The sequence below is a fragment of the Mytilus trossulus genome, chromosome 11 (assembly GCF_036588685.1).
Source record: "Mytilus trossulus isolate FHL-02 chromosome 11, PNRI_Mtr1.1.1.hap1, whole genome shotgun sequence".
In the NCBI taxonomy this organism is placed as follows: Eukaryota; Metazoa; Mollusca; class Bivalvia; order Mytilida; family Mytilidae; genus Mytilus; species Mytilus trossulus.
The window spans coordinates 359,800-386,905 of NC_086383.1; the positions used below are offsets into that span (position 1 = coordinate 359,800).

At 32.0% G+C, this 27,106-nt stretch overlaps 3 protein-coding genes across 3 annotated transcripts; all 3 read left to right on the plus strand.

Moving 5' to 3' along the window:
• Positions 1-489: 489 nt before the first annotated feature.
• LOC134691542 (uncharacterized) lies at positions 490-10,887 on the plus strand. Its single transcript, XM_063552109.1, has 4 exons — positions 490-576; positions 9,324-9,646; positions 10,389-10,719; positions 10,788-10,887. The coding sequence occupies exons 2-4, from the start codon at positions 9,331-9,333 to the stop codon at positions 10,885-10,887; spliced, it is 747 nt and encodes a 248-aa protein (XP_063408179.1). The 5' UTR covers positions 490-576; positions 9,324-9,330.
• A 137-nt stretch (positions 10,888-11,024) lies between these two features.
• LOC134691543 (uncharacterized) lies at positions 11,025-12,475 on the plus strand. The gene is made up of 2 exons (XM_063552110.1): positions 11,025-11,538; positions 11,707-12,475. The coding sequence occupies exons 1-2, from the start codon at positions 11,048-11,050 to the stop codon at positions 12,362-12,364; spliced, it is 1,149 nt and encodes a 382-aa protein (XP_063408180.1). The 5' UTR covers positions 11,025-11,047; the 3' UTR covers positions 12,365-12,475.
• An 8,207-nt stretch (positions 12,476-20,682) lies between these two features.
• LOC134691544 (uncharacterized) lies at positions 20,683-24,170 on the plus strand. The gene is made up of 2 exons (XM_063552111.1): positions 20,683-20,989; positions 21,751-24,170. The coding sequence occupies exons 1-2, from the start codon at positions 20,683-20,685 to the stop codon at positions 23,733-23,735; spliced, it is 2,292 nt and encodes a 763-aa protein (XP_063408181.1). The 3' UTR covers positions 23,736-24,170.
• Positions 24,171-27,106: the final 2,936 nt, after the last annotated feature.

Below are 27,106 nucleotides of genomic sequence, written 5' to 3' on the forward strand. Positions count from 1 at the left end.
GTTGTAAAAACTACTTAATCTGTGTTGTTCATTTGTATCTACATGTGGTTTCTTTAAACAATGTTACATAGCATTATGTGCTGCTGTTGTCTGTTATATGGTCGGGTTGGTGTCTCTTAGATACATTCCCCATTTCCATTCTCAATTTTGCCATCTAACTGATGATACAATTTTTTAAGTTCAACTCTCTAAACATATAATAAGTGAAGTATGACATAAGAAAAAACAATAACTAAGGTAAAATTCAAATCATTTTACGTATAAGCACAAGAAAAATCGAAATCATCTAAAAAAAGACTAAACATAATTGTAAGTCTTATTTCACTTTATTTTATTTCCTTACTGTGAAGTTTATCAAGTAATGAACACTTATGATAAATTTTTTTCAACCTATTTGTTAAAGAACGAACCAATGAAAATTTTCCACGACAAGTATTGTAAATTTCCAGCAGGAAGTTTTTCTTCTTTCGTTTTCTTTCTTCTACGACGTCATCTCCTCACAACTACAACGTTATATCATCGAGGTGGGTGGTGGTCAGGGATTACAACTGTAAATGTATCTCCATTGAAAGGAAGGTAAGATTTCTCTCATTTCTGGAAAAAAAATATTCTTCGAAATACTGTAAATTTCACGGAAGGTTTCTAACTTAATGTCAAAATCAAAAGCTCAAACATCAAATGAATGTATCACACTTTTCATATTTCTGATTGGTCCACATTGGTGGATTCAACTGGTCTTAAAGCAAGTATAACCTCAGATAGAGTGACTATAGATGTGGTACACATTGGTTGATTCAACTGGTCTTAAAGCAAGTATAACCTCAGATAGAGTGACTATAGATTTGGTACACATTGGTTGATTCAACTGGTCTTAAAGCAAGTATAACCTCAGATAGAGTGACTATAGATTTGGTACACATTGGTTGATTCAACTGGTCTTAAAGCAAGTATAACCTCAGATAGAGTGACTATAGATTTGGTACACATTGGTTGATTCAACTGGTCTTAAATCAAGTATAACCTCAGATAGAGTGACTATAGATTTGGTACACATTGGTTGATTCAACTGGTCTTAAAGCAAGTATAACCTCAGATAGAGTGACTATAGATTTGGTCCACATTGGTTGATTCAACTGGTCTTAAAGCAAGTATAACCTCAGATAGAGTGACTATATATTTAGTGCACATTGGTTGATTCAACTGGTCTTAAAGCAAGTATAACCTCAGATAGAGTGACTATATATTTGGTGCACATTGGTTGATTCAACTGGTCTTAAAGCAAATTAGCCTAGGATAGAGTGACTATAGATTTAGTACACTTTGGTGGATTCAACCTGGTCTTAAAGCACATTTAGCCTAGGATAGAGTAACCATAGATTTGGTGCACATTGGTGGATTCAACTGGTCTTAACGCAAATGTAGCCTAGGATAGAGTGACTATATATTTGGTACACTTTGGTGGATTAAACCTGGTCTTAAAGCACATTTAACCTAGGATAGAGTGACTATAGATTTGGTACACATTGGTTGATTCAACTGGTCTTAAATCAAGTATAACCTCAGATAGAGTGACTATAGATTTGGTACATATTAGTGGATTCAACCTGGTTTAAACCACATCTAGCCTAGGTTAGACTGAATATAGATTTGGTACATATTGGTGGATTAAACCTGGTCTTAAAGCAAATTTAGCCTAGGATAGAGTGACTATAGATTTAGTACACTTTGGTGGATTCAACCTGGTCTTAAAGCACATTTAGCCTAGGATAGAGTAACTATAGATTTGGTGCACATTGGTGGATTCAACTGGTCTTAACGCAAATGTAGCCTAGGATAGAGTGACTATAGATTTAGTACACTTTGGTGGATTCAACCTGGTCTTAAAGCACATTTAGCCTAGGATAGAGTAACTATAGATTTGGTGCACATTGGTGGATTCAACTGGTCTTAACGCAAATGTAGCCTAGGATAGAGTGACTATATATTTGGTACACTTTGGTGGATTAAACCTGGTCTTAAAGCACATTTAGCTTAGGATAGAATAACTATAGATTTGGTGCACATTGGTGGATTCAACTGGTCTTAACGCAAATGTAGCCTAGGATAGAGTGACTATAGATTTGGTACACATTGGTGGATTCAACTGGTCTTAACGCAAATTTGGCCTAGGATAGAGTGACTATAGATTTAGTACACTTTGGTGGATTCAACCTGGTCTTAAAGCACATTTAGCCTAGGATAGAGTAACTATAGATTTGGTACACATTGTTGGATTCAACCTGGTCTTAAGGCAAATTTAGGCTAGGATAGAGTAACACATGGTGGATTGATATGTTATCACAAACTAAAAGCACATTGCATGCACAACTTATACTTAATAAATCATGTCAAAGCCTACTGGCATTGCACTGATTATCAAATGCGAATATTTAAGTCTTACATCAGTTTCACGTGTCAACCATGATCAAATGTAATTATTAAATATATATATATAAAAGTTGATAATGTCGAGATACATATCCTTTTTTGAAATGTTTCATCAAAATAAAACAAATCTATATATAACAACTAAACGTCAGTATTGGCATCATACGTGGTGTCCTTTCAATTTATATAGTGTTTAGTATGAAATAAAATAACTAAATTACTAAACTCCGATGAAAATAAAACGGCCAGTATCTGTGTATAACGTTTAGAAATTTAGCCACTGTGGTTTTATTAAAAAGATAAGACCAGGAACAAATAATGATGAGCATGCACCTCTAGAGATATACTTGGTAAGTTATCTCAATATGACGTATTTTGTTTTAAACTTATATTTCACTTTGAATTATTATGACGGCCTTTTACTGTTTGTCTCATATGCCAACTTAGCACATCGCATTATTGTTATTTGTCCATTATTGGTTTGAAAATGAACAAAATCTTATACAAAGTGTGTTACTTGTACACTTGTTCACTTGTATCAAGTTTATTTTGGTTGCGTTCAATATCGTAGAGGCTACAGATATGTTTGTCTACTGAACAAGTAGCTAGCCTAGCTTCTTTCAATATCTATGGAGCAACTAGGTCCGCTACAATTTCAATATTCCTAAATCTACTTAGCCCTATGTAGCCGCTACGATATTGAACGCCACCCAGGTACATTGAATAAGATATAAAGCATTCAATGGACTATTACGTGTGATTTTCTGGAAATAAATGTATAAAGTTTGAGTTTTCCAAAGATAAGTCATGAGTATATGTTTCCGTTAAGTCTCTTGATTTTAGTGTTTTACTCTGTTAATTAGGTTTTGAATTAGTTTGTTTTAATAAAAACAATATGCTATAGCATATGAACAAGTGCTTTACAATTATGTAACAAGGAAGTTTGTGTTCTCTCTCTTTGCTTAACTCCTTTATAAATATTTTGAATGATGTAGATATGTAGAGGTAGACCGCAACACATGTTTATCCAGGACTCGAATGACTGTTTTCCTGTTAATTGTTTTACATGTTTATATTTTAGGCCTATTACATCTTATTAACGCGTTATGTTTGCTTATTTGTAAAGGCCGCACGGTTACCTAGTTTGCTAATGTTCAATGTCATGTGGTCTCAGGTGGAGAATTATCTCATTAATTATCATACTATCTTATCAAAATCTAAGTAATGAAGGCATAAGAAAGTTGAAACCGGAAATGAATATCCCATAGTAGCCAATGGGTCAATACGGAAAAACTGCATTGGCCTTGTCCGAAATGCGATATAACTGTTGATGTCTATCGACACCTAAACGTCTTCAATACAGCAGATGCTGCTATATTCGTGTAAAGAATGATTGTATATATCATTTAAAAAAAAATGAAGGTATGCTTCAATTTCCGTTGATGTAAGTGTTTTTCACTGTCATGACTGTTGCGCAGCAGCTTTTCAGATCTTTGTTTTAATAAAAACAATTAGATATATGAACAATGGATGATTTGATTCTCTTTTTTTTTGTTTCAGCTTCTCTAAATGACTGCTTCAAGTAATTCATGCTGAAATTTTATCGTGTGGTTTTCTTCGTTGTGGTGTTATGCTATTGTTTCATAAAAAGGGTGAAGGTTTGGTACCAATAAAACGTTTAGTCCCGCTGCAAATGTTTTGCACCTGTCCTAAGTCAGGAGTCTGTTGAAAATACTTGTCGTTTGTTTATGTAATTTATACGTGTTTCTCGTTTTTCTTTTTTTCATATAGATTGGACCGTTGGATTTCCCGTTTGAATGGTTTTACACAAGTAATAAATTATTGTTGGGCCTTTTATAGCTTTTTGTTCAATGTGATCCAAGGCTCCGTGTTGAAGGCCTTACATTGACCTATAATGGTTTACTTTTATATATTGTTATTTGGATTTAGAGTTATCTCATTGCCACTCAGACCACATCTTCCAATGTATATGTATTGGGTTAGTAAGAAACAATTGTTTAGCTATAATTCAAGGAATTTAATTTTCTTTCAAATTTTCTTTTTTTTATTTTATACTAGGCACTTTAATAGTTCACCTACTTAGTATTTTCTTTTCTCTCATTATTGGAGGCCTCACGATGACCTATAGTTGTTTAAATTGTATGTTATGTAGTGTACCTTGGAGAGTTGATCCATTGACAATTATACAACATCAATTCTGTTATCATTCTAAATACTGTAAAACATACTTAATCTTTGTTGTTCATTTGTATCTACATGTGATTTCCTAAAACAATGTTAAATATCTGTATGTTCTGCTGTTGTCTCTTCTTTGGTTTGGTTGGTGTCTCTTAGACACATTCCACATGTTCGTTTTCATGTAACCTGACTGACCCATTTTCTGTCACATACATATTTGTCTTTTTGTTAAAAAAACGTTTATGAACTGTTGAGTCAAACCTATTTTTTTTATATTTTTTTATCTTAATTTGTTTAAATAGATTTAATGAAAGTAGTATGCTGTTTTTCGTATCTTTATCAAACCGTTGTGTACGGACAGCTCGAACAAAAAATATCATTCATAAATAGTTATCAAAAGTACCAGGATTATAATGTTATACGCCAGACGCACGTTTCGTCTACATAAGACTCATAAAAAATATAAAAATATCCTTTAAACAGAATGAAAATTAGAAAACATCGCAAAATAAACCTATCTTGCTTTTTACTCGTATTTCACTTCATTTTATTTCCTTTCTGTACATTTAAACAAGTATTTAACACTTATGTATTTTTTCTAAATATTTATTAAATTATAAGCCAATAGGGACAAAAATTGTAAGTTTCCAGCAGGAAAATATTGTATTTTTGTTTTAAATAATAGAAGTATTGTGGAGGGCAGGGTCTGTTTAGCCACGTTAAAGTTTACTGTCATTACATCAATACAATACTGATAATTCATTTTAACTTCACGTGTCAATCACAAATCAAATATAACAATTAAGACGAATATAACGTTGAATATCTCCAGTGGTATTTTTTTTTAAATGTTTTATAAAAGCATGTAAAGTCTGCATCTAAAGTCAGTAATGGTGTCATATGTATTTGACCTTTCAATTGATATAGTGTTCAGTATTAAGTATCAAATTCTAGAAATAAATGAACTCCGAGGAAATTTCAAACTGGAAAGTATGTGTGAATAACGTTTAGACAATTATCCACTGCGGTTCCCTTGAAAGGACAAGACAATGATCATGCAACTTAGGAGCTATATAAACTCATTAAAGATACCAGGACTAAATTTAGTATATACGCCAGAAGCACGTTTCGTCTACTAAATAAAATTAAAACTTCAGATAAAGTACGAATTTGGAGAGCATAAGATGCAAAATTCCTAAAAGTTTGGCAAAATACAGCTAAAGCAATCTAAGAAACGCCGCTTTATTTAAAAACAAATTAAACTTTTGTATACACTTAATTTATTAATATAACAATATCAATGATAATTTATGTCAGCACAAACAGTGCTGACTACTGGGCTTGTGATATCACATTTTAAAATGTTTTGTTTATTTCGGTGCCCTGTAAAATGTTCACTTCTAAATTTTCCCGACATTTTGGTACAAACAGAAAATAGAAAAATATCAACGACAATTTGTTTAATTCCACCATATCTTGTTAATGTGTCTGGTCAGCGCATGTGTTTTCTTTCGGTGGTCGTTTTTGTAGAGGCGGAGCTAGAGTATGTAGGTAATGAGTTATCTCAATAGTACGTTCATTTTGCAACTCATCTTTCAATTTGAGTTATTAAGACGGCCTATTACTGTTAGTTGCATATGCTCACATATCACATCGCATTATTGTTATTTCGTCGTTATTGGTTTGAAATGAACATAATCGCAAACAAAGTGTGTCTTTATAACACGTGTATATTTGTATACATAAGATATAAAGCAATCAAAGGACTCTTTTATGCGATTTACGGGAAAGGTTTGTATAAAAATAAGAATGGAGTTTGGATTCGACTGATGAATCATAAAGAAGACATGTTTCGGTTAAGTCCATTGATATAAGTGATTTATTCGCTTTATCAGGTTTTCAATCTGATTGTTTAAACAAAAACAATAAAATCAATAAATGTGTTTGTAGATAAATGTTTTTTGTGTTCTGTTAAATTGTTACGTTTAAAATTGTTACATGGTGACAACTGCTGTTTTGACTACTTCATTCATTGTGTCTGTTAAGTAAACGCATCATTGTTAATGTAACGGAATTTGACGAGACTGTCATCAAAGAAAGTGGGTTAGCATAACAGAACTAGGTTTATTCCACCATTTTCTACAATTGCAAATGCCTCTACTAAGTCAGGGATTACAGTTCTTGTTCATTCCCTTTAATGCGTTTTTTATTTGAATTTTGTGATGTTATTATGGTTTTTCCTAATTAATTTTCCTCTAAGTTCAGTATTTTTTTTATAGATTTTACTTTGTATATATCATCTGAACAAGTGTTTCAAAATTATTTAACCAGGAAGGTTTTTGTTCTCTCCTTGCCTAACCTCTTAACCGACAGCTTTACATATTTCAAGAGATACAGAGGTTACAAATGATAATAACTAAGGATTTGCTTATCACAGGAGTAAATTACCTTAGCGGTATTTGGAACAACTTTTTTGGAATTTTGGACCCACGATGGAATTCACCTTTGAGCTGTTTGGCTTTTTAACTGTTTTGATCTAGGCGTCACTGACTAGTCTTATGTAGACGAAACGCGCGTCTGGCGTACTAAATTATAATCCTGTATCTTTGAAAACTATATATCCAGGACTCCAATGAATGTTTTTCGTTTAACTGTTTTACATTTGTATTTTCGGGGCTTATTCAAACTTACTAACGGGGTATGCTTGCTTATTATTGTCAGGTGGAGACTTATCTCGTTTACTATCATTCTACATATTTGTATGATTTTGAAAACTGTTAACTTAGAAACTGTTTCGTCCTATATTTTTTATATCTTCATGCGTTGTCCCTAAATTGATTTAATGAAAAGTGTTATACTGTGTTTCGTATCTGTATCAAACCGGTGTATATGAGACAATATATGAACAAGTCTACTTTCCATGTCCCCCACTTCACCAGCAATTATTTGTTTATTCAACCATATTTTTTAAAAATATTAAATTTCAGTATAAACTAAATTATTTAATGCATCAACTTCTGCCAATTAAACACTCATTCTTGTATTTCTTCCAATAAAATATTGTAATTTAAATGTTCAACCCCCCTAAAATCATGTTGTCCCCTGTGTTTTTTTTTGAAAAATAAATCATTCAAATCATATCCAAATTAATTCAACAGGCGTCCGATTCTCTCATATATGATAATTATATTATATAATAAACTTGCCCCTCATTTGTCTTTTTATATTATAACTAGAGCATGTAATAAAATTTTGCGAATTTTAAGACAAAACAATTTGTCCCCAGGGGTGATTTCCCTCCTGTTACCACAAGATTTTTTACCTGTTGAAACGTTTACAAGACCAAGAGTAATTTTCCCATTATGTATTTTGAAGAGCATCATTTCCTGAATTCATTAGTACAAAGAAATAGATGGAAAGGCGGCCAGGTTTGAAAATTCAAGCCCATCCAAAGTACGAATTTATAGAAAAATACTTTATGGTGTTCTATCCTTTTATAGCCTTTTCTTACACTTTCTGAGAATAATTTTATGTGTGCACCACAACATAAGTGTTTTTATATCATCTTTTTAAATGTTATATGTCACAGGAAATACACTTACATTTAATGTGATAAAAAGGACAAAAACTATCGCGTAATTCCATTCTGTTACGTTCTGTCATGTTTCCTTATAAAAAGTAAGAGCATAAGCATCATCAGTAACAGGAAGGATGCTTAAGACAATTTCACTAAAGAATCGAAAAGTTTATCTACTATATGCCAACCATTTCCTTTAATTTATGTTATCACCACCTTATCCAGAAATTTAAAAATAATACACAGTATATTGAATAAAAAAATAGAGTTTTTCCCTTTGATAACAGCAGAGAACATTGTGCAATTCTAGTATAGTAGATAGTAACATCAAGGAATTTATTTTAGAATTTTTCATTACCTAGGCAGATTTTTCATCTTGCAAATACAATTTCAAAGGATAAATGACATTGTTTGCTGTTATCTTCCAATTGTGACCAATTTGAAATGATGTATTTTTCTTAAACTTTAAAATAAAGCAGAAAAAAACTCTGTCCTGTTACCGTTTTCCTGTAACTCAAGATTCTTTCATGTTACCGACATATCTGACTATATTTAAGTGTATTTCTAAAATCAATAATTGGCATTTGATAAACTATTGCAGGATATACTAGTAAACCCTAAATAGTGTCTTAAACTTATTTCGTTACCTTTTAGAAACTTTTTAAAATTGGTACACAATTGTTTGAATTACAGACAACAGTTCCTAGATCCACAATGTGTGTTCTTCGATTCGTGTTATTAAAATACCGGGTCTAAAGATTATTATTTTTTTTTCTTTATTGCAAAAAAATTGACTTTTTTCAGATATTGTCTCATATGCACAAATCGAATAAAATTATATCATCCCATGAACAAAATGAAAGTTTAAAACATCGCAAAATAAACTTAACATAATTGCAACACGTTTTTCACTTTATTTTATTTCCTCACTGTACAGTTGAACTTGTATTAAACACTTATGATTAGTATCCTTCTATGTATTTAAGAAATCATAAGCCAATGAAAGTTTCTTTAGGATCAAGAATTGTAAATGTCCAACAGGGCTGTCACATTTCGAATACACTGCTCTTATAAAATAATGTTATTTAATGATTTCAACTTTGATAATTTCTTTTTTTAGATTCATCATGGACCAGGAAAATGACGATAAAAAGCATATGATTGGAATAAGAAAACTTACATACTTGAAGACATATGGGGTTAAACGTTTTCCCTACCGTGGAAAGCGCAAATACACGCCATTGGTTTACCAATCTGATGATGGAGGAATCGTTATCTCAAATGACGTTTTCGGATTGACAATCAGACAGTTTGAACGGATGTTTAAAGATTGTTTAGATAGAAGAAAAACAAACGAAAGCTGGATAATGAATCTTCGATATCCTGACAAAGCTTCAAATGAATATCTGGAATTCTTAAATAAGTGTACAGACTGCAATAAAGGTAACTTGTTTTTGTTTTTCATCACAAAATAGAGAATTTGATTTGTGTCTAAAATGTTGATGCAGAACACATATAGCAATAATCTTGAAAGATTAAAAAAAACATGTGATAATTTAGAACCATAAGTCAGAGACAAATAGAGTCAGGACCATATAATTCAGACGTTGTCTTTTGTCTTTGTATATCATCATACTTATTTATTGATTGTTCGTTTATCTTTTTTTTATCCAACCAATCGATTGTTTTGCTTAACGCTATTTTGAAAAACCTTGATTATTGTAATAACAACACCATGGCCTATTTTTCCTTTCTAGTTTTTGTATAGATTGGACTGTTAGATTTCTTTTTTGACAAGTTTTACACTAAAATGTGCTGGGTTCCTTTACAGCGTGCTGTTTGATTTGAACCAAGCGTCCGTGATGCAAACCGTTCTTTGAACTTTAACGGTTTACTTTCTTCTTAACCATGTTAACAGACAACCAGACTAAAAAAAAAACCAATTTAGAGAACAATAGAATTTACTATAAACAACTGAATGATAGTTCTTCATCTTCATGTTAAGTAATAGGCCGATGATACGCCAGGGGCAAAACATCCAACAATACAGTTTGTTCAATTGGTTGTAAGATTCCATATTTGTCATTATGTAACGCATCTCGGGGTATGTACCTATATATTACAAACGTCATTATACGTCATAAATATGGAGAATTATATTTATATTTCTTTATTTATTTGATAGAGTTTTTGTCTTGGACTGAAAATGATTCTATAAACAACCACTTGGTTAAACACCTGATAAGAACAATAGGTAATGAAATAGACATACGTAAAAGACAACTTTTGTTTATCTTACATGATATAATATCCAATGCACATGACGAAAATTTAACACAAATATCCAGTGGGAGTTTAGCAGAAGGACTGGATTTACCTGGAAGTGACATAGATATCATGTTTGTCGATGAAATAGTAAACGTAACATTGATTAAAAGAAATATTAAACATCCGGTACAACGTACTGAAGTATTTATGGAGACAGATGCTGATCATCCTGGATTTACTAGACTCAGGTTGGTAGCAGGAGGGACAAGAAAAAGCACTTTTGTATCTCCGAAATGTTTTGTCAGTACACACACAGGTCAATATTTATCAACGACCACCTTTGTAAATCGTCTAAAGCAGAAACACCAGAAGCATCAGCAGAATTTCACAATACACGGTCCCTGCTTATCAGATAAAAATCAAACTTTTGATTTTGCATGCTGCCTGAGAAGTACATATTTGCCGTACAATTCTTTGCCCTGGATATTCCGTTATCGACGGCAATGGCCCCCTAATGTCACCATTGACAGGATAATAAATAACGGTTGTTTGTTAGTACCAATAGGACCCAGGATTATGCCAAATTGTGATTTGTTATGGAGAATATCTTTCTCAGTGGCAGAAAAACAACTTGTACATTCGTTTAATTTCACCCAATTCTTGTGTTACGGTCTTCTTAAATTAACATTAAAGCGTATCGTAAACACAAACGACGATGTCAAAGATTTAATGTGTTCTTACTTTTTGAAGACGGCTTTATTCTGGGTCTCAGAGGAAGTAGATATTGACACATTTAAATTACCTAACTTGTGTATTTGTTTTTCTCTTTGCCTAAATAAGCTGATATCATGGGTAAACACCTGTTACTGTCCAAACTATTTCATACCTGAACACAACATGTTCTTAGGAAAGATCAATCAATATAACAATTACTCACTACTCAGTGTACTGAATAGTATAAAGTATAGTGGAATTAGTGGATTGATGCAGAATTTATTTCATTCTTATCCTTGTAAAAAAAAGTGTTATCCACCATATAGTGAAACCAGCGTACAATCAATAATAATGTTAGACTTTCTGTTTTACAGAATTCCTCATACGTTGAAGAATGGTTCGAGAATGACGTCAAATCTTACAAAAATATATAAAGTACTAAAATATATTAATTTTTTAGAAAATTCTGAATCGTCTACATTTCATATTAGTGTTTGTAAGTTTCATTATGCTTCCATCAGTCAACTTGCTGTACAACTGTTACCACCACCGAATACAAATTATAACATAAGCACAAGTTATCATAGACATTTACAAAACGGTATACAGAAGGATGCTGTGTCAGGTTGGTTGTTATACGCGTCGTTTTATTATGTAACAGGACAGTTCAATGTAACACTCAAACTTACAGAGTATGTCCTATCAAAATTTTTTCCTGAGATGGTGCAATTAGGTGGGATTTACTACAGTGATGCAGATATAGATAATTACAGACATAATGTACATTATTCTATGTCATTGAATGCAAGGATGAAAACAATTGTTGTAGATAAGGTGTTGTACATACCGCACTCATCATTAATACCAAAAGAACTAGCGATGGAGGTAAAAGACAGTGTGTTCTTGATACCACCGTTTATAATGTCTAACTGTCTCAGATTTTTATGCTATCATCATATTGGTGATACTTTCAACAGACAACTGGCACTACGTCATTTACATTTCGATGATCATATGTCAACTATTGTATTATCTAATACATTTACACTACTTGGAGTATGTTTTGAGATTTCCGGTGATAAGGACGCCGCTTTTCATTATTATGATGTTGCTTTGCAATGCGATAGTTACATATGCAGTTCAGCAGAAAAAAGGAAGTCAAGACTTTTAAACATCTAGATCAAAGTTGTATCGCTGCATGATAATGTCGTTCTATCGACAACTCTTATCTATAAGGCCAAACTAAATATACATGTGTTATCGAGTTACACAATGTAATGGATGTTAGTTTTTTTTTAATTGAAATTAAATCACGAAACAATAATGTATAGATAAAATGTCGAAAAAATCTGATATGTACATAGTACGTTCTTATGTTGCGAATAAATTATACAAAATTGTGATCTTTTAACAACAGAATGATGATTTAATTATTTCATCAAACGAGTGGATAACAACTGTCATATTCCTGGCTTGGTACATATCTTTTCTTATGTAGAAAATGATAAAACCGTGGTGTATCACGAGCTATATTATAAATGGTGTCTCATTTTGTCGACTGGGTCCTGAAAAACGTACTTTGCGGATGGATTTAACTCATTTATGAAGTCCATTCAATGACCTCAGATATATCAAACATTTGCCCTTTGCTCTGTGGCTAGTTGAATCATTGACACTTACCTAATTGCTATCAACTCGTTATTTGGTTCAAACAAGTAAAACCAGTTTCTACACGGCGTGATTCCATTCATCGTGTACATTTGGATAAAACTGATCAGGTACCAGAATGAAAATATAGAGCATTTATTTAACTGTTACATGTGATTACTGGGAAATAAATGTATAAACAAAAATGGAGTTGAGTTGCGATAGAAATCCTGTGTAATTAACTTGCTTTTTCTGTGTTGAGTGTGCTAAAGACTCGACGTTAGCTGATTAGGAGAGACTCAAATAGTAACAGGTCAATGCAGCTTATCGTAAACATATAACGTAGCGGATATACACACAGCCAGCTCATTACACGTTTTTAAATGATTCCTTTTCTTCGATTGCACTATGAATCCTACCGTGAAGAAGACAGTGTGAAAGACTCGAAGTAAGCTAATTAGGAGAGACTCAAATAGCAAGTGGTCAATGTAGCTTATCTTGAATATATAACATGGCAGATATAGACACAGCCAGCTCATTATACATTAGTAAATGATTCTTATTTTCCGATTACACTATGAAACCTACCGTGAAGAAGATACAAGAAAATTATTATCTGAACTTGTCTTGTAACATTCAGGGTGGATTTTTGTCAACTTTGTTAGATGTAATTTCTGATTATACGTCCAAACATTTTTTGTCTTATGCTGTTTACAATTAATTTGTATTATGCGAATATTAAGTATTTGACAATAATAAATCAGACAAATTAACAAATATTGCTCTTTACTCGTCTGCGTTCTAATAATGGATCACCGCAAATGACACAATGATAAGAATCGAAAGTCGTACCCCCAAGCATGTAAACTATTTCCGTTTTAAAATGTAACAAAACACTAAAAATTATTTAAACAATTGACGATTATAAATTAACATATATAATACAAATGTAATGTATGCATAACCACAAGTCAAAAGCGAAGTAAAGAAGTTGAAACCGGAAGTGAATGTCCAGTAATAGCCAATGGACCAATATGGAAAAACTGTATTGGCCTTGTCCGAAAAGCAATATAAACTATTGAGTTCTATCAACAAGCCAACGCCATCAGTATTGCACATGCTGCTATATTCGTATTTAGGATGGTGTATATATCATTTTAAAAAAATGAAGTTATGTTTTACAACGTTATACTCAGCAGCTTTTCATCTTTTTGTTTTTTTTATAAACAAAACAATAAAAATATATATCTTCTGAACAAAGGATGGTTTGTTTCTTTTTTGTTTGTTTCAGCTTCTTTAAAGGTCTGCCTCAAGTAATTTATGTTATATTGAGCTAGTAGGAAACAATTGTTTAGCTAAAATTCAAGGATTTATTGTTTTTAATTTTCGAAGCTTTTTTATAGTTTCCTTACTCGGTATTTGTTTTCCAATTGTTGGTGGGCTCACGAATACCTATTGTTATTTAAATTGTATGTTATGTAGTGACGCTTGGAAATTTGATTTATTTTCAATCATACGACATCTGTAATCCTTCTAAAAACTGTTAAAAACTGCTTAATCTTTGTTGTTAAGTATGGCTCCACCTAAAAATCATGCAGAGGGTGATACAGTGACAGTTGTAAAATTGACTTAATCTTTGTTGTTCGTTTGTATCTACATGTGGTTTCCTTTAACAATGCTACATATCATTATGTTCTGCTGTTGTCTGTTCTTTTGTTCTCAATTTTGCTATCTGAGTGATGATAAATATTTTTAAGTTTAACTCTCTAAACATATAATAAGTGAAGTATGGCATAAAAAAAAACAGAAACTAAGATAAAAATAAAATCATTTTATGTATAAGCGCAAGAAAAATCGGAAACATCTCAAAATAGACTAAACATAATTGTAAGTCTTATTTCACTTCATTGTATTTCCTTACTGTGAAGTTTATCTAGTAATAAACACTTATGATTTTTCTTGATAGAGGGTTACTGCTCACAAGGAAACTATTAAACCAAGAGTTCCAACTGGTGAAGTTGAAATCATCCCTTCGTAAATTTTACGGACGCCATCACGAGTTGGTTGACCGTTATGGAATAACCGTTTCAAAAATGATATCGGATATGTTCCCTACGTCGTAACTACAATCCCCTTTCCTTTCATGAATGTGACCTACCGAATTAGACTATTTACCGGATTTGTAATCACATAAGCAACACGACGGGTGCCACATGTGGAGCAGGATCTGCTTACCCTTCCGGAGCACCTGTGATCACCCCTAGTTTTTGGTGGGGTTCGTGTTGTTTATTCTTTAGTTTTCTATGTTGTGTCATGTGTACTATTGTTTTTCTGTTTGTCTTTTTCATTTTTAGCCATGGCGTTGTCAGTTTGTTTTAGATTTATGAGTTTGACTGTCCCTTTGGTATCTTTCGTCCCTCTTTTATGATAACTATTTTTCAACCTATTTGTTAAAGAATGAACCAATGAAAATTTTTCCACGACAAGTATTGTAAATTTCCAGCAGGAAGTTTTTCTTCTTTCGCTTGCTTTCTTCTACGACTTCATCTCCCAACAACTACAACGTTATATCAATAGATTTGGTACACATTGGTGGATTAAACCTGGTCTTAAAGAAATTTAGCCTAGGATAGAGTGACTATATATTAGTTTATGTATTTTCTTACGTAGAAAATTGGGGATTGATATGTTATCTCAGATCAAAAACACATTTCAGTGACAATTCTAATTTTCATATTTCTGATTTGGTACACATTGGTGGATAAGAAGCAAATTAAACCTAGGATACAGTGACAATAGATAAGTTAATGCATTTTCTTACGTAGAAAATAGTGGATTGATATGTTATCACAAATTCAAAACACATTGCATGTACAACTTTTACTTTGTATATCATGTCAAAGCCTACTGGCATTGCATTGATTATAACATGCGAATATTTAAGTCTTACATCAGCTTCAACTGTCAGTCACAATCAAACTTAAGTATTCAAATAATATATAAAGGTTGATAATATCGAGATAAATATCCTTTTTTGAAATGTTTCATCAAAATAAAACCAATCTATATCACAACTAAACGTCAGTAATGGTATCATACGTGTTGTCCTTTCAATTGATACAGTGTTTAGTATGAAACAAAATAACTAAGTTACTGAACTCCGATAAAAGTTCAAAACAGCCAGTATCTGTTTATAACGTTTAGAAAATAAGCCACTGCTGTTTTATTAAAAGGATAAGACCAGGAACAAATAATGATGATCATGCAACTCTAGAAATATAGGTGGTAAGTTATCTCAAAATGACGTACATTTTTTAAACTCATATTTCACTTCGGAATATTATGACGGCCTTTTACTGTTTGTCTCATATGCTAACTTATCATTATTGTTATTTGTCCGTTATTGGTTTGAACATGAACAAAGTCTTTTATCAAGTGTGTTACTAGTACACGTGTACATTTGTATCAGGTTTATTAGGGTTGCGTTCAATATCGTAGCGGCTACACATATTTTTGTCTACTGAACAGGTAGCTAGCCTAGCTTCTTTCAATATATATGTAGCAGCTAGGCCCGCTACACGTTCAATATTCCTAAAACTACATAGCCCTATGTAGCAGCTACGATATTGAACGCAACCCAGGTACATTTAACAAGATATAAAGCATTCAATGGACTATTTCGTATGATTTTCCGGAAATAAATGTATAAAGTTAGGATTGAGTGGGATTTCGAAAGATGATTCATGAATATATGTTTCCCTTTTAGAGTCTTCATTTAAGTGTTTTACTCTGTTAATCAGGTTTTGAATTGGTTTGTTTAAATAAAAACAATAAGCTATATCATATGATCAAGTGCTTTACAATTATGTAACAAGGAGAGTTTTGTTCTCTCTCTTTGCTCAACTCCTTTAACGACAGCTATAACTATTTTAAATGATGTAGATATGTAGAGGTAGACCGCAACACATGTTATCCAGAACTCCAATGACTGTTTTCCTGATAATTGTTTTACATGTTTATACAACTTACTAACGAGGGTTGTTTACTTATTTGTATAGGCCGCACGGTTACCTAGTTTGCTAATGTTCAATGTCTTGTGGTCTCAGGTGGAGAATTATCTCATTAACTATCATACTATCTTATCAAAATCTAAGTAATGTAGGCATAAGCAAGTTGAAACCGGAAATGAATATCCCATAGTAGCCAATTGGTCAATACGGAAAAACTGCATTGGCCTTGTCCGAAATGCGATATAACTGTTGATGTCTATCGACACCTAAACGTCTTCAATACTGCAGATGCTGCTATATTCGTGTAAAGAATGATTGTATATATCATTTAAAAAAAAAATGAAGGTATGCTTCAATTTCCGTTGATGTAAGTGTTTTTCACTGTCATGACTGTTGCGCAGCAGCTTTTCAGATCTTTGTTTTAATAAAAACAATTAGATATATGAACAATGGATGATTTGATTCTCTTTTTTTTTGTTTCAGCTTCTTTAAATGACTGCTTCAAGTAATTCATGCTGAAATTTTATCGTGTGGTTTTCTTCGTTGTGATGTTATGCTATTGTTTCATAAAAAGGGTGGAGGTTTGGTACCAATAAAACGTTTAGTCCCGCTGCAAATGTTTTGCACCTGTCCTAAGTCAGGAGTCTGTTGACAATACTTGTCGTTTGTTTATGTAATTTATACGTGTTTCTCGTTTTTCTTTATTCATATAGATTGGACCGTTGGATTTTCCGTTTGAATGGTTTTACACAAGTAATTGTTGGGCCTTTTATAGCTATTTGTTCAATGTGATCCAAGGCTCCGTGTTGAAGGCCTTACATTGACCTATAATGACTTATAATGGTTTACTTTTATATATTGTTATTTGGATTTAGAGTTGTCTCATTGCCACTCAGACCACATCTTCCTATGTATATGTATTGGGTTAGTAAGAAACAATTGTTTAGCTATAATTCAAGGAATTTAATTTTCTTTTAAATTTTTTATTTTTTTATTTTATAGGCACTTTAATAGTTCACTTACTTGTTGATCCATTGACAATTATACCACATCTGTAATCATTCTAAAACTGTAAAAACTACTTAATATTTGTTGTTCATTTGTATCTACATGTGGTTTCCTAAAACAATGTTAAATATCTTTATGTTCTGCTGTTGTTTCTTCAATGGTTGGGTCGGTATCTCTTAGACACATTCCACATTTCCGTTCTCATTTTTGTAACCTGACTGACTCATTATCTATTATACTTCATATTTGTACGTTTTTAAAAACTATTCATAAACTTTTTAGTTCAATCTAATTTTTTTATATCTAAATGCGTTTAAATTGATTTGATGAAAGTAGTATGCTGTTTTTCGTATCTTTATCAAACCGTTGTATATGGACAGCTCGAAAAAAAAATATCATTTATAAAAATATCCTTTAAACAGAATAAAAATTTAAAACATCGCAAAATAAACCAATCTTATTTTTTACTCGTATTTCACTTCATTTTATTTCCTTTCTGTACATTTAAACAAGTATTAAACACTTATGTATTTTTCTATATATTTATTAAATTATAAGCCAATAAAATTTCTCTAGGGGCAAAATTTGTAAATTTCCAGCAGGAAGATTTTCTATTTTTGTTTTCATCTACAATTGCCTCGTTTAATAATAGAAGTGTTGTGGAGGGCAGGGTCATTTTAACCACGATACTGTCTGAGGTAGAAAAGCCTTATTATTTGAAAAAAAAGTGCTGACTACTGGGCTTGTGATATCATATTTTAAATGTTTTGTTTATTTTGGGGCCCTGTAAAATGTTCACCTCTAAATTTTCCCGACATTGTGGTACAAACAGAAAATAGAAAAATATCAACGACAATTTGTTTAATTCCACCATATCTTGTTTATGTGTCTTGTCAGCACATGTGTTTTCTTTCAGTTGTCGTTTTTGTAGTGGCGAAGCTAGAGTATGTAGGTAGTGAGTTATCTCAATAGTACGATCATTTTTCAACTCATATTTCAATTTGAATTATTAAGACGGCCTATTACTGTTAGTTTCATATTCTGACATACCATATCGCATTATTGTTATTTCTTCGTTATTGGTTTGAAATGAACAGAATCGCAAACAATGTGTGTCACTATTACACGTGTATATTTGTATCAATAAAATATGAAGTAATCAATGGACTCTTTTATGCGATTTTCGGGAAAGGTATGTATAAAAATAAGAATGGAGTTGGGATTCGACAGATGAATCATAAAGAAGAGATGTTGCGGTTAAGTCCATTGATATAAGTGATTTACTCAGTTAATCAGGTTTTCAATTTGATTGTTTAAACAAAAACAATAAAATCAATGAATGTGTTTGTAGATAGATGTTTTTTTGTTCTGTTAAATTGTTACGTTTAAAAGTGTTACACGGTGACCACTGCTGTTCCCATGTTTTCATGTATTTGGTTTTGATGTTATATTTGTTATCCTCGTGGTGTATTGTCTGTTGCTTGGTCCGTTTCTGTGTGCTGTTGCGTTTCGATGTTGTGTCGTTGTTCTCCTCTTGTATGTAATGCGTTTCCCTCGGTTTTGGTTTGTTGCCCCGATTTTGTTTTTTGTCCATGGATTTATGAGTTTTGAACAGCGGTATACTACTGTTGCCTTTATTTAACTATTTTATTCATTGTGTCTGTTTAGTAAACGCATCATTGTAAATGTAACGGAATTTGATGAGACTGTCATCAAAGTAAGTGGGTTAGTATTATGGAACTAGGTTTAATCCACCATTTTCTACATTTGAAAATGCCTCTACCAAGTCAGGAATATGACAGTTCTTGTTCAATCGTTTTTAATGCGTTTTGTATTTTTATTTTGCCATGTCATTATGGACTTTCCGAATAGATTTTCCTCCAAGTTCAGTATTTTTTTGAGATTTTACTTTTTATATATCATCTGAACAAGTGCTTCAAAATTATTCAACCAGGAAGGTTTTTGTTCTCTCCTTGCTCAACCTGTTAACCGACAGCTATACATATTTCAAGAGATATAGAGGTGGAAAGCAAACAAATGATTATAACTAAGGATTTGCATATCACAGAAGTTAATTACTTTAGCCGTATTTGGAACAACTTTTTTGGAATTTTTGGCCCTCGATGGTCTTCAATTTTGTACTCGTTTGGCTTTTAAATTTATTTGATCTGAGCGTCAATGATAAGTATTATGTAGACGAAACGCGCGTCTGGCGTATTAAATTATAATCCTGGTACCTTTGATAACTATATATCCAGGACTCCAATGAATGTTTTTCGTTTAATTGTTTTACATTTGTATTTTCGCGGCCTATTCCAACTTACTAACGGGGTATGTTTGCTTATTATTCTCAGGTTGAGAATTATCTCAATAACTATCATACTACATATTTGTATGATTTTGAAAACTGTTAACTTAGAAACTGTTTAGTCCAATCTTATGTATATCTTCATGCGTTGTCCTTAAATTGATTTAATTAAAAGTGTTATACTGTGTTTCGTATCTGTATCAAACCAGTGTATATGCACAACTGGAATAAAATAACATCATCCCATGAACACAATGAAAGTTTAAAACATCGCAAAATAAACTTATCATAATTGCAACACGTTTTTCACTCCATTTTATTTCTTCACTGTACAGTTAAACTAGTATTAAACACTTATAATAAGTATCCTTCTGTGTATTTAAGAAATTATAAGCAATGAAAGTTTCTTTATGAACAAGAATTGTAAATGTCCAACAGGGCTGTCACATCTCGAATACACTGCTCTTGTAAAATAATGTTAGTTTATGATTTCAACTTTGATAATTTCTTTTTTTAGATTTATCATGGACCAGGCAAATGACGACATGATTGGAATAAGAAAACTTACATACTGGAAGACATATGGGGTTAAACGTTTTCCTTACCGTGGAAAGCGCAAATACACCCCATTGGTTTACCAGGCTGATAATGGAGGAATCGTTATCTCAAATGACATTTTCGGATTGACAATCAGACAGTTTGAACGCATGTATAAAGATTGTTTAGATAGAAGAAAAACACACGAAAATTGGATAATGAATCTTCGATATCCCGACAAAACTTCAAATGAATATCTGGAATACTTAGATCAGTGTACAGACTGCAATAAAGGTAACTTGTTTTTCGTTTTTATCACAAAATAGAGAATTGGAATTATTAAAATTTTGATGTAGAACAAATATAGCAATAATCTTGAAAGATAAAAAAACATGTGTTAATCTAGAACTGTAAGTCATACACAAACAGAGTCAGGAGCATATCATTCATGCGTTGTCTTTTGTCTTTGTATATCATCATACTTATTGATTGATTGTTTGTTTAATTTTTTTATCCAAACAATCGATTGTTTTGCTTAACGCTATTTTGAAAAACCTTGATTATTGTAATAACAACACCATGGCCTATTTTTCCTTTCTAGTTTTTGTATAGATTGGACTGTTAGATTTCTTTTTTGACAAGTTTTACACTAAAATGTGCTGGGTTCCTTTACAGCGTGCTGTTTGATTTGAGCCAAGCGTCCGTGATGCAAACCGTTCTTTGAACTTTAACGGTTTACTTTCTTCTTATGTAAATGTACAAAGACAAAAACTTAACCATGTTAACAGACAACCAGACTAAAAAAAAAACCAATTTAGAGAACAATAGAATTTACTATAAACAACTGAATGATAGTTCTTCATCTTCATGTTAAGTAATAGGCCGATGATACGCCAGGGGCAAAACATCCAACAATACGGTTTGTTCAATTGGTTGTAAGATTCCATATTTGTCATTATGTAACGCATCTCGGGGTATGTACCTATATATTACAAACGTCATTATACGTCATAAATATGGAGAATTATATTTATATTTCTTTATTTATTTGATAGAGTTTTTGTCTTGGACTGAAAATGATTCTATAAACAACCACTTGGTTAAACACCTGATAAGAACAATAGGTAATGAAATAGACATACGTAAAAGACAACTTTTGTTTATCTTACATGATATAATATCCAATGCAAATGACGAAAATTTAACACAAATATCCAGTGGGAGTTTAGCAGAAGGACTGGATTTACCTGGAAGTGACATAGATATCATGTTTGTCGATGAAATAGTAAACGTAACACGGATTAAAAGAAATATTAAACATCCGGTACAACGTACTGAAGTATTTATGGAGACAGATGCTGATCATCCTGGATTTACTAGACTCAGGTTGGTAGCAGGAGGGACAAGAAAAAGCACTTTTCTATCTCCGAAATGTTTTGTCAGTACACACACAGGTCAATATTTATCAACGACCACCTTTGTAAATCGTCTAAAGCAGAAACACCAGAAGCATCGACAGAATTTCACAACACACGGTCCCTGCTTATCAGATAAAAATCAAACTTTTGATATTGCATGCTGCCTAAGAAGTACATATTTGCCGTACAATTCTTTGCCCTGGATATTCCGTTATCGACGGCAATGGCCCCCTAATGTCACCATTGACAGGATAATAAATAACGGTTGTTTGTTAGTACCTGTTGGACCCAGGATTATGCCAAATTGTGATTTGTTATGGAGAATATCTTTCTCTGTTGCAGAAAAACAACTTGTACATTCGTTTAATTTCACTCAACTCTTGTGTTACGGTCTTCTTAAATTAACATTAAAGCGTATTGTAAACACAAACGACGTGGTCAAAGATTTGTTGTGTTCTTACTTTTTGAAGACGGCTTTATTCTGGGTCTCAGAGGAAGTAGATATTGACACATTTAAATTACCTAACTTGTGTATTTGTTTTTCTCTTTGCCTAAATAAGCTGATATCATGGGTAAACACCTGTTACTGTCCAAACTATTTCATACCTGAACACAACATGTTCTTAGGAAAGATCAATCAATATAACAATTACTCACTACTCAGTGTACTGAATAGTATAAAGTATAGTGGAATTAGTGGATTGATGCAGAATTTATTTCATTCTTATCCTTGTAAAAAAAAGTGTTATCCACCATATAGTGAAACCAGCGTACAATCAATAATAATGTTAGACTTTCTGTTTTACAGAATTCCTCATTTGTTGAAGAATGGTTCGAGAATGACGTCAAATCTTACAAAAATATATAAAGTACTAAAAAATATTAAATTTTTACAAAATTCTGAATCGTCTACATTTCATATAAGTGTTTGTAAGTATCATTATGCTTCCATCAGTCAACAAGCTGCACAACGATTACCGACACTAAAACAAATTAAAACAAATTATAAAATACGTAGAAGTTACCATAGACATTTACATGACGGTTTACAGAGTGATGCTGTGACAGGTTGGTTGTTATACGCGTCGTTTTATTATGTAACAGAACAGTACAATGTAACACTCAGACTTACGGAGTATGTGCTATCAAAATGTTTACCCGATATAGTGTGTTTAACAGAATCGTATTACAGTGAATCAGTAATAGATAATTATAGACATCGTGTACATTATTCAATGTCATTGAATGCAAAGATGAAAACATATGTTTTAGATAATATCATATACTTACAATACTCATCATTAATACCACAAGAACTAGAGCTGGAGGTAGAATACGATTTATTTATAATATCACCTATTGTAATGTCTCACTGTCTAAGATTTCTATGCTATCATCATATTGGTGATACTTTCAACAGACAACAGGAATTACGTCATTTATTTTTACCACGTTATGAATCAATGTGTTCACTCTCTAATACATATACACTAATTGGAGTATGTTGTCAAATATCCGGTGATAAGGACACAGCTTTTCAATGTTATGATCAAGCTTTGCAATGTGATAGGTTTATATGTACCACAGCAGAAAACAGGAAGTCAAGACTTTTAAACATCTAACATGTCTAAATCAAAGTTGTATCCATGCAGAGATAATGTCTCATTGAACCTTACTATGACCCTTAAGGACAAACCTTATATACATGTGTTATCGAGCTGCACTTTGAAATGAATGTTAGTTTCTTGCTTAATTTAAATTATATCACGATACAATAATGTATGGAAATAATGTCGACGAAAGTTGATATACACGTATTCATTCTGAAAGGAAATTATATATATATATGGATACATCTGTTGTAGGGTTGTCACTGTCTCAGACGTACTTATGAATATAATTATTTTCTGTGACTGTATCTTACATTAATTTGTAGGATCCTTTACTATAGATAATATAGCTGATCTGTAACAATAACATCTTCATGCCTTATATATCATGTACTGTAGTACGCCACTAGATTAAAACTGACGTGGAAAGGTAACACATGCCCACCGGAAGCTCTTTTTTTGAGAGCCCAGGTGGTCGTGTGGTCTAGCGGGACGGCTGCAGTGCAGGCGATTTGGTGTCACGATATCACAGTAGCATGGGTTCGAATCCCGGCGAGGGAAGAACCAAAAATTTGCGAAAGCAAATTTACAGATCTAACATTGTTGGGTTGATGTTTAGACGAGTTGTATATATATATATATATATATATATAAATAATGTAATCTCTTTAAAAAAGAATGATGATTAAATTATTTCTGGAATAGTTTTTATTCACTAAATATATTTGTTTAATTTATCATACAATATATGAATGTAATCAGTATAGATATTTTGTTACTGCATTGTACCTGTTTATTCCTATATGGAAAGTGCAAACATGGTCGAACATTTTTTATTTATTCCGCCGAACCACACCATATATAACATGTATAAGAAAGTGGCGTTCTTAAGGGGGCTCCTGGGTATAAATGATTTTTTTTTTCTAATATAAGATTTCGCTATATTTTTTCATAAATGAACTTTATCATATACTTAAAAGAAAAATGAAATTAAAAAATGGGGTCACCGTTCATTTAAGCTAAAATCTGCCTCTGGAAGAAGCATACATTTTTGTTAATGTCCTTTTTTTCTGTTGAACTAATAGGAGAAAAAGAGGAAATATCGAAATAAAAAAATAAAAAAATAACCTAATATAAGAAATCGCTTAAATTTTACAATTCTTTAGTTTATGTACAGCTTATTTGAAAATAATAATAAAAAATATAGGTCACCGATGAGTTAAAAAAGATATTTCAAATTTAAGGCCAAAAAATGGCATTTTTGCACCAAAGGGAGATAATTTGGAGCTTTTTCAATTTTTAAAGTCATTTGGGGCCAAACCAAATCATTTTTTTGGGTTGTGTTTTGTACCTTATCATAAAGTTACAACTAATAGTGTAATAAATAAAATTTGTAATGAAAAAATAAAGGTTTAATTTTTTGCTAAAATTTTTGTACCCACGAGCCACCTTAACGAATATAATGTACTCGAAAGAATATGTTTTATCGAAAAGCATATTGTAAAAAAGGCTTATATCCTTTACCCCTCAACAAGGACATCTTTTCCAAAATAAAACAGTGTATTATGTTTTATGGAACGATTCTCGTGCATATGACAATCATATATAGATATAGGAAGATGTGGTATGAGTGCCAATGAGACAACTCTCCATCCAAGTAACAATTTAAAAGTAAACCATTATAGGTTATAGTACGGCCTTCAACACGGAGCCTTGGCTCACACCGAACAACAAGCTATAAAGGGTCCCAAAATTACTAGTGTAAAACCATTCAAACGGATAAACCAATATGCATAGAAATGTGGAGCTAGTCTCTTTCATGCAGCAATTTTTAATATCCAATATAAACTTTGAAAAGGCAAGAGCATAGAAATGTACACCAATGAGAACAAATCTTTGTGAATTAAATCATTCCAAAACTTAAATGTGTCATAAATGTTGCATTATTTATCAGTAGAGAATGCCAGATAATCAGATTCCAGTAAGATTGCCCAACTAAAGGTTTGTGTTGGTCATGTATTGTAAATCCTGGTTGTTTTGATAAGCTGGGCTGTGCAGGTTGCCCGGCCGCCCCTTTCAGTGTGAGACAATATTTTGTTTATTGTAAACAAAATCACCGATTAAAGAATTAAGTGGGCCCCCTTTTAAGCAGTTAGTGCGAATCCCCTTAGGTTTCAACCATAACATGCAAAACTGGGGGAGGGGAGAGTTATTTTTACCGAGTCAAACATTTTCCTAATTATAATACATTGAGATTTAACATAATTTTATACTTTCCTATAAGTAGTGTTTGTATTAAAGTATTGCCAACAAAATTCATTAACTTTGGAGTCATAATATTGTTTAAGTACAACAAAACCTTACCCCTAGTACATCATAAAAGTGCATAATCTACTGTAACACACGTGCATGGTAAATTCGGATCACATATTTTCTATTTCGATTTTATAAGAATTCGAAGGTTAATATCATTTACCCTATCATTCAAAAATTTTCTGGGACTTTTTTTAACAATCAAAGTTTAACACCGAGGTTACAAAAAAAATCCAATAAAAACGTTGAATGTAAATGATATGACACTTTAAATTCTTATATCATAGGACTCATGTTTTTCAAACATAATGTGTTGATCAATTATGTTATGATGATTTTGATAAACTTCACATTAGGTAATCTGTCACGCATATTGATTACATTATATCGAGTTGTCCCAACGATATACTTGTCGGTGTGCTCGATCATACGAATTTACCGACATTCATATAGACAAAATGACACAACTTTGAAAAATTCTTGTGACGAAACTACATTTCGGAACACGTTAAAAATTGGATACTAAGAAAGCTACACTATTGAGGTTTGATATATATTTTTTCCAAAAAAAAAAAAGGAAAAATATGCAGTCAAATCTGGCAGTTTTTTACACACCCCTATTTTGAACAATAGATTGTTCAATTAACAGCATGTTTGGCAATTAAAAAAATCATATATTAACAAATTTAGCTTTAACATATACGTAAAGTACTTATAGTGGTTATATAAAAGTTATTCAATGGTTTTGTGTTTTAAGAGATATTCATCCCTATGCATATCGGTTTGTATGCGTAAATTGTCTCTCCTGTTTTTTTACCTTTTCTATCTCTTTCATAAGAAGAGTGACTTTTCGATTGTTCTCGTGTCACTGGAAATCTCAATGTGCCAACACGAAACTGACGGGTCGGTTTTAACATGACATGACACATCTAATTGTATTGCAATACTTTTATTGTAATTTTTCTTTAAACATAAACAGTATTGTTCATAATTATGTTCAATTAATTTATTAAACCTTTCTAGAAGTTTTTGCTTAAATATATTCTAATAATTCGGTAAAGAATTCATAT

Bases quoted from the DNA above. Each gene is read 5' to 3' on its own strand.
- LOC134691544 (XM_063552111.1), top strand. From the start codon at position 20,683: ATGGACCAGGCAAATGACGACATGATTGGAATAAGAAAACTTACATAC. The intron at 20,990-21,750 runs GTAACTTGTTTT...TTTATTTGATAG, and splicing joins GTGTACAGACTGCAATAAAG to AGTTTTTGTCTTGGACTGAA.
- LOC134691543 (XM_063552110.1), top strand. From the start codon at position 11,048: ATGCCAAATTGTGATTTGTTATGGAGAATATCTTTCTCAGTGGCAGAA. The intron at 11,539-11,706 runs GTTAGACTTTCT...TGCTTCCATCAG, and splicing joins AGCGTACAATCAATAATAAT to TCAACTTGCTGTACAACTGT.
- LOC134691542 (XM_063552109.1), top strand. From the start codon at position 9,331: ATGGACCAGGAAAATGACGATAAAAAGCATATGATTGGAATAAGAAAA. The intron at 9,647-10,388 runs GTAACTTGTTTT...TTTATTTGATAG, and splicing joins GTGTACAGACTGCAATAAAG to AGTTTTTGTCTTGGACTGAA. The intron at 10,720-10,787 runs GTTGGTAGCAGG...GTACACACACAG, and splicing joins CCTGGATTTACTAGACTCAG to GTCAATATTTATCAACGACC.